This window comes from Arachis ipaensis, chromosome B8 (assembly GCF_059453495.1).
Source record: "Arachis ipaensis isolate K30076 ecotype BB chromosome B8, ASM5945349v1, whole genome shotgun sequence".
Lineage (NCBI taxonomy): Eukaryota > Viridiplantae > Streptophyta > Magnoliopsida > Fabales > Fabaceae > Arachis > Arachis ipaensis.
Genome location: NC_142443.1, coordinates 104,817,673 through 104,832,127, shown reverse-complemented (window position 1 = coordinate 104,832,127; position 14,455 = coordinate 104,817,673). Strand labels below are relative to the sequence as shown.

At 33.1% G+C, this 14,455-nt stretch overlaps 1 protein-coding gene across 4 annotated transcripts; it reads left to right on the top strand.

The window, feature by feature from the left end:
- The first annotated feature begins 11,113 nt into the window (after nucleotides 1–11,113).
- APL (Homeodomain-like superfamily protein) lies at nucleotides 11,114–14,116 on the top strand. 4 transcript variants are annotated; one of them, XM_088497601.1, is made up of 6 exons: nucleotides 11,114–11,492; nucleotides 11,906–11,982; nucleotides 12,193–12,259; nucleotides 12,421–12,487; nucleotides 12,691–12,733; nucleotides 13,090–14,116. In XM_088497601.1, exons 1-6 carry the CDS (start codon nucleotides 11,315–11,317, stop codon nucleotides 13,783–13,785), a joined length of 1,128 nt encoding a protein of 375 aa, XP_088353727.1. In that variant the 5' UTR covers nucleotides 11,114–11,314; the 3' UTR covers nucleotides 13,786–14,116. The 4 variants fall into 4 exon arrangements, with proteins under 4 accessions (XP_088353727.1, XP_088353728.1, XP_088353726.1 ...); XM_088497602.1 differs by having other exon boundaries at nucleotides 11,131–11,492; nucleotides 12,193–12,250; XM_088497600.1 differs by having other exon boundaries at nucleotides 11,188–11,492; nucleotides 12,193–12,250; nucleotides 12,664–12,733.
- Nucleotides 14,117–14,455: the final 339 nt, after the last annotated feature.

The following is a 14,455-nucleotide window of genomic DNA, read 5'->3' as shown; positions in this document are numbered from 1 at the left end:
ATAAATTAAAATTGAATTTTGAAATAATTAGTTAATTAAAAAGAATTTTTGAAGAAGAGGGAGATATTTTCGAAAATTAGAGAGAGAGAGTTAGTTAGGTAGTTTTGAAAAAGATAAGAAACAAACAAAAAGTTAGTTAGTTAGTTGAAACAAATTTTGAAAATCAATTTTTGAAAAGATAAGAAGATAATAAGTTAGAAAAGATATTTTAAAATCAAATTTTTGAAAAAGATATGATTTTGAAAAAGATAAGATAAAAAGATATTTTTGAAAAGATATGATTGAAATTAGTTTTGAAAAAGATTTGATTTTTAAAATCACAATTAATGACTTGATTCACAAGAAATCACAAGATATGATTCTAGAACTCAAAGTTTGAATCTTTCTTAACAAGTAAGTAACAAACTTGAAATTTTTGAATCAAAACATTAATTGATGATGTTATTTTCGAAAATTATGTGATAAAGATAAGAAAAAGATTTTTGAAAAATATTTTTAAAATTTTCGAAAATAACTAAGAAAAATGAAAAATATTTGATTTTTGAAAAAGATTTTGAAAAAGATAAGATTTTTAAATTGAAAATTTGATTTGACTCATAAAAACAACTAGATTTAAAAAATTTTTTTGAAAAAGTCAAATCTAATTTTCGAAATTTTAAGAGAGAAAAAGGGGAAGATATTTTTTTATTTTTGAATTTTTAATGATGAGAGAGAAAAACATGAAAATGATGCAATGCTTGAAGATTTTGGATCAAAACAATGAATGCATGCAAGAATGCTATGAATGTCAAGATGAACACCAAGAACACTTTGAAGATCATGATGAACATCAAGAACATATTTTTGAAAAAATTTTTATGCAAAGAAAATGTGCAAGACACCAAACTTAGAAATCTTTGATGCTTAGACTCTATGGATGCAAAAATGCACAAGAGAAACAAGAAAAGACATAAAACAAGAAAACATCAAGATCAAACAAGAAGATTTACCAAGAACAACTTGAAGATCATGAAGAACCCTATGAATGCATGAATTTTTCGAAAAATGCAAGATGAACATGCAATTGACACCAAACTTAAAATCTGACTCAAGACTCAAACAAGAAACACAAAATATTTTTTTGATTTTTATGATTTTATCAATTTTTTTTGTATTTTTTGAAAATTATTTGAAAAAGAAAAATAAGGATTCCAAAATTTTTAATATGAATTCTAGGAATCTTTCACTCTTAGTCTAAAGCTCCAATCTGAGGGTTAGGCATGGCTTAATAGCCAGCCAAGCTTTAGTATGGAATTACATGCATTGAAGTGATTAGTTGAAGCCTCAGTCCAAACGAATTTAGACATGGCTTTACATCCAGCCAGGATTCAACAAATCATCATGAAACACTAGAATTCATTCTTAAAAACTCTGAAGAAAAATATATTTTTGAAAACATATTTTTTTTTTCGAAAATTTATTTGAAGAAAAATGAAAACAAAGAAAAATTTTTGAAAAAGTTTTTTTTGAAAATCAAATAAGAAGAAAATTACCCAATCTGAGCAACACGATGAACCGTCAGTTGTCAAAACTCAAACAATCCCCGGCAACGGCGCCAAAAACTTGGTGCATGAAATTGTGATCTCAGGCAACGGCGCCAAAAACTCTATACGCACATCTTAATAAATTGTTTTTCATTCACAACTTTGATACAACTAACCAGCAAGTGCACTGGGTTGTCCAAGTAATAAACCTTACGTGAGTAAGGGTCGATCCCACGAAGATTGTTGGTATGAAGCAAGCTATGGTCACCTTGTAAATCTCAGTCAGGTGGATAATAATTGATTATGGAGTTTTCGAAAATAAATAATTAATAGACAGAAAATAAAGATAGAAATACTTATGTATATCATTAGTGAGAATTTCAAAGAAGTGTATGGAGATGCGTTCGTTCCTCTGAACCTCTGCTTTCCTGCTGTCTTCATCCAATCAGTCTTACTCTTTTCCATGGCTGGCTTTATGTAAGGACATCACCATTGTCAATGGCTACTTTTCATCCTCTCTGGAAAATGGTCCGATGCGCTGTCACTGCATGGCTAATCGTCTGGAGGCATCACCGTGGTCAATGGCTGCATTCCTTCCTCTTGTGAAAATGGTCCAAATGCTCTGTCACGGCACGGGTAATCATCTGAGGTTCTCGATCATACTGGAATAGGATTCACCCTCCTTTTCATCTGTCACTACGCCCAGCACTCGCGAGTTTGAAGTTCGTCACAGTCATTCAATCCCAGAGTCCTACTCGGAATACCACAGACAAGGTTTAGACTTTCCGGACTCTCATGAATGCCGCCATCAATCTAGCTTATACCACGAAGATTCTGATTAAGATATCCAAGAGATACTCATTCAATCTAAGGTAGAACGGAAGTGGTTGTCAGGCACGCGTTCGTGGGAGAATGATGATGATTGTCACGTTCATCACATTCATGTTGAAGTGCGAATGAATATCTTAGAAGCAGAATAAGTTGAATTGAATAGAAAAACAGTAGTACTTTGCATTAATTCATGAGGAACAGCAGAGCTACACACCTTAATCTATGGAGTACAGAAACTCTACCGTTTGAAAATACATAAGTGAAAGGTTCAGGCATGGCTGAATAGCCAGCCCCCATAGAAAATACGCTTTTGTGGATCTATCGGCACGCTTTTTTTACCACGCTTGCATCTCTTGTCATGCTTAAAAGCGTGGCCATATGTATTAACCTATAGCTACGCTTTAAAAGCATACCGAAAAGTGTACATATCGCCACGCTTTTGAAGGGTGCCGATTAGGTTGGTTTTGGCTATGCTTTGAAAGCGTACCAATAGAGCACATACGGCCACACTTTAAAAGCGTTGCTTGCCAGCTAAAATCTTTTGCCATTGTAAGGTCCCACATCGGTTGGAGAAGGGAACGAAGCATACCTTATAAGGGTGTGGATACCTCTCCCTAGCATGACGCGTTTTGACGAGTAAGTGTGGGGGGGGGGGCTTAGGCTATCATCCCTATCGTCAAAGGCAAAACCGTGAGGTCTTGTGTGCCAAAGCGGACAATATCGTGCTAGCAGGTGGTCTGGGCTGTTACAGATGGTATCAGAGCCAGAACCCGGATCGATGTACCAGCGAGGGCGCTGGGCTCCCTTAGGGTGGTGGATTGTAAGGTCCCACATCGGTTGGAGAGGGGAACGAAGCATACCTTATAAGGGTGTGGATACCTCTCCCTAGCATGACGCGTTTTGACGAGTGAGTGTGGGGGGCTTAGGCTATCATCCCTATCGTCAAAGGCAAAACCGTGAGGTCTTGTGTGCCAAAGCAAACAATATCGTGCTAGCGGGTGGTCTGGGCTGTTACAGCCATGCTTTCAAAGCATGGTCTATTCCTTTGTCAAATTAAAAAAAGAGAAAATTAGAAGGTATAAAAGAATTGATTTTTTATTGATTTACATGAATTATAAAAATTACATTTCTATAACAAAACTAATAATTGAATTATGACAAAATAAGTTTATCATTAGAACTTAGGAGATCATTAAAACTATCAAATTTGTGGCCAATTGATGATGAATCCCAAAAGAGAAGCTCCATTTATTTCACCTTTAGGTCTCTTTTATCGAGTCCAGAATATGAGAACAATCTTTCTGCTTCAAAAAATGCCCTTCACAAGAAAGTAAATGTTAATGTTGTTCCAACAAGAAATATATTTAATATTGTGTTTGTACACATATCTTCTACACATAATCTAAACTAGTTAAGACATAAAGAGATGTTGGTTAGCAGTAATTAAAGTAGGTCGGGCTGAGGACATAAAGTTAACTAGTTAAGTTGGTTTATAGTTGTTCTAGCATAAATAACAAATTACAAGAGAATGGTTATATATGCACATGCAGTAAAGATCAGTGGTAGAAAGGTTCAATAGTTATACCAGAGGTTTAGAAGCATTAAGCCAGTCATATGTTTTTTTCATTTCGAAACCATGTCAGTTGTCTTTTCAAAAAATTCCTGCAGAAAAATTTCAAGGAATATTCCTAAATAGACAATAACATGCATCAAAGACGAATGGAAATCAAAAACCAAAAAACAAGAGAGATGATGATAAGCAGGGGGAATATAAAAGAGAAAAAGGAAGCAACTACTTTTTTTTTTATAATTTCTTACACCATGGAGTAGTAAAATTAGTTAGTACCAAATAAGATTTAGCATTGAATACCAAAAAATAGGAGAGATGATGATAAGCAGGGAGAATATAGAAGAGAAAAAGGAAGCAACTACTTTTTTATAATTTCTTATACTATGGAGTAGTAAAATCAGTTAATACCAAATATGATTTAGCGTTGACACACAACAGAGTGTATGTGAATAACAAAAGAAAATTTTATGCAACAGTTATCTTGTAGAGGTTATAATGCAGTACTGTGATACTTTTTGAAATTCAGATCATACTTGTAAAATTGCCCTACTAAACTCTAACTGTTTAGCTTAAGTACTCCATGGCCTAGAATTAGTGAATCATGTTAATAAAGAATCATACTATATAAATATTCATGTTACTCTGTTACTCTATAATTTATAGTAGGCATTTATTTGCATAGCCTATGAGCATAATTTTTTATTTATATATATATTAATTTTCATATACACTATTTTCTTATTTTCATAAAAGATGTTTACAATTTTTTTTTATGATTCTATTTTCATCATGCATACATCATACATTCTTATTTCCTTTAACATAACAAACCCAGTTAAACTTTGGTTTAACCATAGTATTACCTCAAAACAATTCAAAAATCAGCTCAATTCTAAAAGAATTTTGGTTCAATCACGTATAGTTCAAAAATCAAAAAGAACTTTCATGTTTTACTTGTCGTACAATGTGGATTATTCAAGCCTATTTCAGTAATGAAAATTTGCAAATATAAAAAGTTAAATATATATACAAAATATATAGAGATGGTATACTTGTCTCTAACCAACTCCTCGTGTTGCATAATTTGAATTTGGAAGAAGACCCCAATTAAGAAGATAAGAGTAATAATAAATGTGCATTTGTCATTCCATAGTTAACCAATTCATTGTATTCCCACTTTTCGATATCATAGTTGCCAAAAGTGAGACATAATGAACATAAAAGCGGGAAAATTGTTAACATTACCTCTTCTATACTGCCAACAAATCTATCCCATGCCACAATACCTGCATCAATGAAACAAATTTTTGGCAATGCGCAAGATATTGATGCGATAAAGCTTATAGAATCCTTCTCATTCAAATAAACTACTTTTTCTTTTACTCGTTTATTTCACATTGTTGATCAGTTATCATTCTCATAGTATTGCACACTAAATTTACAAACCTAAAAAAATCGAAAACTCTAATGCTGGAATAATTAAAAACAACATAAAAAATCAGAATCATAACAAAAAATTATGATAAATAAACAGAATTTAAAAACAAAATTAAAAAAAATAAGAAACCCTAAGGCTTGAAAATTTCATAACAGAATTTAAAGTTCAAAATAAATAAGGAATCACAACAAAAAATAAACAAATAATACCTGAGGTTGAGGCTCCATTGGAAGATGCAATGACGGAGGTGGAGAGACTGAGAATGATGAAGCATCATGACGTTGATAACGGCGGAGATATTAAGAACGACGGAGAACAACGTTGCTGAGAAGAACGAGGTTGTTGCGATCGATGGTGTGGAGAATGACGACACTGAGAGACGCGGCTGCTGGACAGCAACGGCAGAGGAGTAGAGGAGTATGAGTTTGTGATTGAGAGTGGGAGAAGGGAGGAACATGGCGGTGAGAGGGGCGGAACGTGGCAGACGGCGGTGACAGAAGAGGTGGGAGAGAATTTGAAATTTGGGTTTCAATTTTGGGAGGAAAGGGAGTGACAGAAAAGGTTAGGGAATTAGGGTTTCTATATATATATATATATATATATAAGTTAGGAAATAGGTACGCTTTTAAAACATGACGAAAATGAAAAAAAAAGGTCACACTTCAAAAGTGTGCTAATTGATCCTTTTAGACTATGCTTTTGAAGCGTAGAAACAGGACTTTAAAAATGTCACTATAACGTAATTGTATTGGCACGCTTTAAAAGTGTGTTTGTTTCTAGCGTGGCAAAAAAAGCATGGCCAAATCTCTAACCGATTGTCACTCTTATAAAAACGTGGCCATTGACCCATTTCGCTACGCTTTTAAAGCGTTGCAAAAAAACGTAGTTAAATCTCTAATCAATCACCACCTTCATTAAAGCGTGGCCATTAATCCCTAAAAGCGTGGCAAGAAAAAAGCGTGGCGACAGAATTTTTTTCATGTAGTGAGTAATCACATATGAAACCTTCATTCTTTGTATTTCTTAATTTGTTCTTGAGTTTACTAATTTGTGTAGTAGTTTGTGAAGCGAAAAATGTCTCTAACCTACTCTAAATTTGACCAGATGTAGGCACATCAACCATGAAAGTTGTGAATCTTTTGCTCTTTGAGGAAACAAGCTAAGTATTTAACAATTTCGTCTTATTTCTTCCACTTAGAATACTTTGGATTGATCGTGTTCGCAGCTTCATCTTCGACTAAAAGATGTTTTTTCGAAATCAATTCTCCAATGATGTGAGTTAGTATTTGGTAATATTCAATTATTGACTCGATTTGATTTTTCTATAATAGAATTTTTTTTCAGTTAGTTTCATAGCTATCGAATTTAAAAAAGTCTGTGTCATTTGTGTTATTAATGGTGTGGTGAAAGTTATGCATGATTGATCGAAACTAAGCTCTGATACCATAAACACTAAGGTTCTGAAAACCGAACCGGTCATCGAATCATTCTGATTACTGGTTCACTGGTTTACAGATTCAACCGGTTTAACTGTGGTTTAACCAAAATAACCGTTTTATAATAAATAATAAATAAAATAAAAATAAAAATAATAAAACATACTTATAATTTGTATACCAAAAAGAAGAATCGTTAATGCTGGCAAAAACCATATAGCTTTATGATGTTTCGGTGCCTGAATTCTGTGAATGCTTTGATCTCATTTTCAAATGCTTTCCAATTGAACTTATCATCCGCATCTGATTCCATGTGAAGTTTTTTCCACAGTAACAACCATACCTGAAGGCAACTCAGCCTTGTAAACAGATCATTGCCCTCCAATGCCAATGAGATATTTGTCATCAAAATTATTGGCAGCTTTAATGATGGTTTCAAATGCCATTTTTTCCATCATGACTCCATATGAAAAATTGTTCTTCTGGTTGCATTTCTTTCAAACACCAAATAATCCAAAGATAAGAAGCAAAACCAATAACATGACCAAAGTTAAGCTTAACCTACCATTAAAATTAGATGGAATTATGCCAGAAAAATTGTTGCGAGAGAGATTCAACCACTGCAACTGCTTCAATTCTCCAAGCACTCTTGGTATTGTTCCATTCAACAAATTCCCACTAAGATCAAGAGAATAAACAATAAAGAGCTCCGAATGACTTGAAGTCAGAGGGGATGCTTCCTTCTAGTTTGTTGTTGCTCAAGTTCAATTCCAACAAATTAGGTAACAGAACAACTTCAGCAAGGTTCAAATCAAGAATTATCATAACCAAATCAATCAATTCATAGAACCAGAGGATATCAGAATCAATATTCAAGATCATTAACAATCCTAAATCACAGTAATGTAATGATAACAACAATTGAAGAAGTAAGATGAAAATTTATAGATTAACTAACCAATTAAAAGTTTAAAACAACAATTACAGTTAAAAAAATAAAAAAAAACTTCTAAAGAGAGCAGAGATTGTAGTATCGTTGTGAAAAATCCAATTCGACCAGGCTTAGTCAAGGGAGAAGAATCAGAAGATGAATGTACTTACCTGCTCAATCAATTAAGGAACGAACTAGATCCTTCAAGACATAGCACAGAGCGGGACAAGGAGCACGACGGTGGGGCTAACGCGGTGGAACAGAGGCGGCGTGGCGGGACAGTGGTTGCGCGATGGAGGAACGGGGCGAGACCAGTTGCAGCGACGACGGTGGTTTCGAAGTTCGAACAGCGGCGGAGACGACCGGCAAGCAAGGCGTGGCTTTGACGGCGGTGGTTGGACGAAGCATGTGTGGGAGTGAGGGAGGAGCTCGAGCTGGAGACGAAGAAGGAGGAGGGTTGCGTGAGTGAGAGAGTGGTAGAGTGCTTCGTTTGGATTTTGGAGAAGAGTTCACATAGTTAGGGTTCCCACAATGTACGAAACGGCGCGATTTGGTGAAGATTTTAGAAAACCGACGGGTTTTGGTTCGGTTCAACTGCCGATTCTCAGCCGGTTCGACAGTTCATTAACGATTTTTGAATTTAGCAGTTATGACTTCTAATCGAATCATCTTACTCACCGGTTCACGGTTCGACCAGTTCGACCGGCCGATTCGAACCGATTTTCAAAACCTTGATAAAAACATCAAAAGCAGAGCTCAAAGAGCGAAAAAAGAGTTTGAGTAGTTGAGAAAATTTGGAGAAAAAATGATATTAAGCAAAATTGTATTAAACAAGTTACATAACGGTGTGCATGTTTATATACTTGTTGTCTAAGCTATCTATGGAATTGTATAAAATTACAGTGTTGGCCAAATGGAAAAAAAAAAAAAAAAACTTGTCCTCTAAAATTTCTATTTATAGGAAACAATTATTTGGGAGCACGGGTTAGGTGTCAAAAATTGATTGTTATTTCTTTTGGCATAAAGTAATGGTGCATTTATAATTACACATGGGTTAATGAAATAATCAAAACAATTAATTTTAAATAATTTTATGGGAATGTGCAAAATTTTCTTTATTAATTATTCTTCTTTTATATATTTTTTAATTTACTTACTCTTGTTCTGATATTGATAAGGTTATTATTAAGGGAAAAAAATCAATTAATATTATCTTTACCTTTAATAAATCATCATTATTTTGGACTAAATAAAACCACTTTTGAAAATCGATATTTGTTTTGGATCGGAGAAAGTAATTTGAGCGGAATAACCCGGTGATTTAATTTATATTTTGACTTTTTTATATTAATTATAGTGTTATGAAATAAGAGGTTTTTTTTTTTAGTTTGTTTAATTTTTGTATAGATTTTTTTATTTATTTTATACTATTTTTTTAGACAGAATTTTAATATTATGCCATAAAATTATTTATTTTAAAAATTTAAATTAATAAAAAAAATAAAATTATATCTCTAACATATAGATAACGATGAGCTTTCACTATAAAAAAATGAGCCCATAGAGATTATTATGAATCTTATAATACGCCAACAATATATAATATGCTCATTATTGTAAGGACCAATCCTAAAATAATCAGGAAGCACTACTCTGCCAAATATATACTCATATGATTGAGACACATATAAAGTCAATAATGCTTTCTATTATTACCATTGTATCTGATAGGTCATTGACGAGGTTCGTACTAATAATTATGCTAAAAAGGGTGTCGTACCACGAAATGCCCCCATGCATTATGCCATAACACATAAACAGCCAAATGTGAGATTATGTTGTCCATAATACATCAAGCAAAAATTATTGTTCAATTACATTTAACTATGGCTACTGTACTATACCTGAAATAAATTAATTAATTAAATGTTGCATAGTCCATATTTTTCCAACATCATCATTGGATGGTCTCACACTCATGATGGCCCCAAAAAGCTATATATCTATGCATACCCAATATTTTAACAATAAAGGGTATCTCTATTTAGAATGTAATTAACTATTCATGCTCAATAAAGTATCCAAGGAAGGAATGTGAGATAATGAGAGACGGAAAGAAATATATATATATATATATATAGAGAGAGAGAGAGAGAGAGAGAGAGAGAGAGAGAGAGAAGGAGCGAGGTTTCTTTTGACAAAGGATGGTCTGCATGTTAGAATAGGGTTAGCTTTATTTGTGTTTTTTTTTTTAATTTTCTATAAAGAAACCAAATAATAATATTATTTGCACACTTCAAAAGTTAATTAGTACCGTAGACACTAATTATACCATACTTATATCAAATCAGATCTTACTCATCTTTTTTGTATTTTTATCCTTAAATTTTAAAAGTGTTTACTTGATTATATGCTTCGTTTTATTTAATATGTACAAACAACATTTTGAAAAAAAAAAAAAATACCATCAACACGTTCTTTCAACAATTTGGTAGATCCAGTCCATTAAGATACTTAACAACTTTTTTCATCAGAATTATTATACAAAAATATAAAAATTTCAACAAAATTTTATCCCATGAAGTTGAATGTTACAGCAATCAAATTGGCACCATTAAAAACAAACCATGAATTGTCCTTATACTAATTAAATAAGAAAAACACCCAAATAAAGTTGAAACAATATTGTTATCTTTAAGAATCATACTGACGCAGTTGTTAAATACAGCACTATTCTTTTCTTGATAAAGTTTTAGAAACTACTATTACACAAATAATATTACAATCAACATTTAACATTAAAATTAAAAAAATCTAAAACTCTTAAAAAATATTCAAAATTTAAAGTCAACAAAAATTCATTTTTATTAGTAAAATTTATACTGAATTTATTTAACAATTTAGTATAATATTAACTAAAATTGGCTCTTACAATATTAGTTTCTTATCATTACTCTTTTTTCTCTTAGCCATACCCGACCCTTGTTAACATACACTAGCAGATTCAACTTGTAAACTAAATAAGTGATGAGATAGAAAAATAGACAAAGTAGTAGTAATTGAAGAAAGAATTACTATTACTGTAATAGTTTAACAAATAATAATCTTGTAATTTAAAAGTCTAAGCACATCAAAAAGTGTACATTTATTTGATATTTATCAACAATACTACAAGACCAACAATTATTATTATTTTAAATTAATACTTAGTTAAGAATAATTTATACTTATATTTTTAAGAATTTATATACATAAAATATATAATTTATATTTATACTTATCAAAATTTGTATATATGATAAATCAAAATAATTTATATTTATATTGATTAATTACTACTAAAATTTGATGTTTAATTGAGAGAGTTGTTTTAAGAAAGATACCGTAGCTGGTCCGTTGCCATATGCTAATAGCTTTATAGCTGAGAAGGGAAAAGCCATATACATACATAGCAGATAGCACCGCCCTCTCTCCTCTCTTCTTCAAAAGCGCACCCTATTCTCTTCTCCCCTATTCTGCATATCGCATTTGTTCTTCTTGAATCTCTTGAGAGAGAGAGAGAGAAAGAAAGAGAGAAAGTAAGAGATGGAAAGAATGTTCCCTCCAAAGAAGCCCTCAACTATGAATTCCCATGACAGACCCATGTGTGTTCAAGGCGACTCGGGTCTCGTTCTCACCACTGACCCCAAACCTCGCCTCCGTTGGACCGTTGAACTCCATGAACGTTTCGTTGATGCTGTTACTCAGCTTGGTGGCCCTGACAGTACTATTCCCTTCCTCATCTCTCTTCTTCTTCTTCTTCTTCTTCTTAATTTCTGGGTACCCGTGGTATCATGGATTTTTCCTTTTTCGATGATAATTAAACGCTCGGCTCTCAAAAGAAAAAATAATTCTAAAATGCAAAACTAAATATGTAACCTTTAACTTCCTTTGTTCTGTTGTATTGGATTTCAATTTGTTTACTCCTCTCTGATCTATTAGAGAGTGGTATATTTCAATATGGTTTCGAAGATCGTCACTAACATCTACTTTTGTTGAGTTTTTCCGCAAGCTAGACAAAATAGTAGTTAAATTAAAGATATATGAAGATGTTAATTATTACATGTGTATATATTATTTGGGTATGCATAATATCAATCTTTAACAAATAGTCTTTTTATTTATTTTAATTTGCAGAGGCGACTCCTAAAACCATCATGAGGGTTATGGGTGTGAAGGGTCTCACACTTTACCACCTCAAGAGCCACCTTCAGGTTTGAATTGAATAGAAACTAAAGAATTAAATCATATAGTTTTAACATCCTTTTTTCCTTTTGCTTTTTGTTCACAACACTTTTGTTGTTACACAAACAACTACACATACTCCCGGTTCCTCAGATTTTGTCATAACATATATGTCTCTCTCTCTCTTTCTAATTTCCTTTAACTTTTTGTTATTTGTTTGTTTGCATTTTCGTATATAGAAATTTAGGCTCGGTAAGCAGCCCCACAAGGAATTCAACGATCACTCGATTAAGGATGGTATGAGAGGTGACTCACTCGATCTTCTTTCTAGGGTTCTTCCATTTTATTTATTTATTTATTTATTTATTTTTTTTTTTTTGCTCTCTTGAACATTTTATTATATGATGCGATCTTCTATAGACTTCATCATGATGATAATCTCTTTAATCTTTTTGCACTCTCATCAGCTTCGGCAATAGAACTGCAACGAAACACTGCCTCGTCTTCTGCCATGATTGGCCGCAACATGAACGAGTATGCATCACTCACGCTTCTATATATTATGCTCTTCAAGTTTCAAGTTTGAACACAAGCATGCAAAGCAAGTTTTTTTTTTTTTTTTTTTGAAGAGAATTTTCCTTTTTTTTTTGTGGGTATTGAGTTGGGGAATTCGGGTTTTCTTGTATGTGTTAAAAAAAACTATGAAACAGTAACTCACACATGGTTGATGCGATTAGGATGCAAATAGAGGTGCAGCGAAGACTCCATGAACAACTTGAGGTAAGCACAAACCAATCCTTTTTCAAATATATAAATACGTCTTAAAAATAAAATAGGTTCTCTAAAGAAAAATACCGGGTAAATAAATTATTTTTGTATCCAAAAGTTTAATCAAATTTTTATTCTTCTTCTTCTTTTTATATATTTCTTTTTTTCTTCTTCAATTAATAATTTTGATTATAGGCTAAATTACATATAACATCAGTCTTCTATAAAAAAAATGAATACATGTTTAGCAAATTAAGACATTTTGTAAAAGAGATAGACATAATTTCTTTCTTTAAAAAGATAAAATGGTGGTTTGTATTACATATATCTAGTATGGCGATTTAGGTCGACGTATATATATATGGCAGGTGCAAAAACATCTTCAGCTAAGGATTGAGGCACAAGGAAAATACATGCAAAGCATATTGGAAAAGGCGTATCAAACCCTGGCAACTGAGAACATGGGGGCGGTGGCGGCAGCGGCAACGAACATGAAGGGGATTGGAGGAGGAGCCCATGGAATCCCTGACATGGGTGTCATGAAGGACTATGGTTCCCCTCTAAACTTCACATCTTTCCAAGACCTTGACATCTACGGCGGCGGAGGCGGAAATGACCAAATTGACCTTCACCAGAACCTGGAGAAGCCAACCCTTGACGGTAGTGGATTCCTTCCAATCAATGAGGGTCTTTGCCTTGGTGGGAGCAATAACAGTAGTAATAACAAGAAGAGGCCAAACCCTTATGGTAGTGGCAACAACACTGGGAAAAGCCCTTTGATTTGGAGTGACGATCTTAGGCTTCAAGATTTGGGAACAGCTTCTTCATGCCTTGGTGATGATTCTTTGTTCAAAGGTGAACAAATCCAGATGGATCATAGAGGAACTCATGAGATTGATCCAATGGCTGAGATCTATGACACAAAGCCTGTTCTTCAAGGTGCTGACGGAGATAACAAGAAATTTGATGCTTCTATGAAGCTTGAAAGGCCTTCACCGAGAAGGATGAGTCCTATGATCAGCACTGGAACCATGGCACAAGGTAGAAGCTCACCATTTGGATGAGGATGCTTCTCGATTGTAATTGATTATGATGATGACGACTTAATTTTCATTTGACGCTGAAAATTAAATAACTCTCTCCGAATAGTATCATATATCTAGGGTTTTTTTCGAGTTGGGGTATTTTGGTCAAATTAGAAGCTCATACGAGGGTTATTTCCTCCTCTCATCAAGTACTGTTTATTATTATGTGGGTATAATGCCGTTTGCATGGCGAAGTATATGAGTCTTATTATTATTATTATTATTCTAATTCTAACTTTTATTAGTATAATTATCGTATAAGCACAAGTGATTATGTGCTTGAAATGTGAGCATTATTCTCACTTGGTTTTCCAACTTCATCTAGTTTTTCGTAATTTTGATGATTGGTTTTTATGTATGTATGTTTGTATGCTGAGCTTGCTTCAATATTCAATATTCAATTATTGTTTATGGGAAAATTGGTTACTTGCATGTTGTTATGATGATATGTGTGAAAAATTCGAGGATATAGAGATAACTTTTCTTCTTTTTAACCACGTTGGTGGTCTTCTCTTTATATCTCTTTTTTCTTGGACCCCCACTTCTCTACTGATTTTTTTTTTAGCCTGACATCATTTATGAAACATTCTCTGCGTCACTACTAAGCAGTTTCTAGCTTCCTAAAATATATTTATTCGCTAAGATCGAT

Excerpts from the sequence above, each read along its gene's own strand:
- APL (XM_088497599.1), top strand. The coding sequence starts at position 11,315 with ATGGAAAGAATGTTCCCTCCAAAGAAGCCCTCAACTATGAATTCCCAT. Across the intron at positions 12,260-12,420 it reads GATTAAGGATGGTATGAGAG|CTTCGGCAATAGAACTGCAA; the intron begins GTGACTCACTCG and ends CACTCTCATCAG. Across the intron at positions 12,734-13,089 it reads GACTCCATGAACAACTTGAG|GTGCAAAAACATCTTCAGCT; the intron begins GTAAGCACAAAC and ends TATATATGGCAG.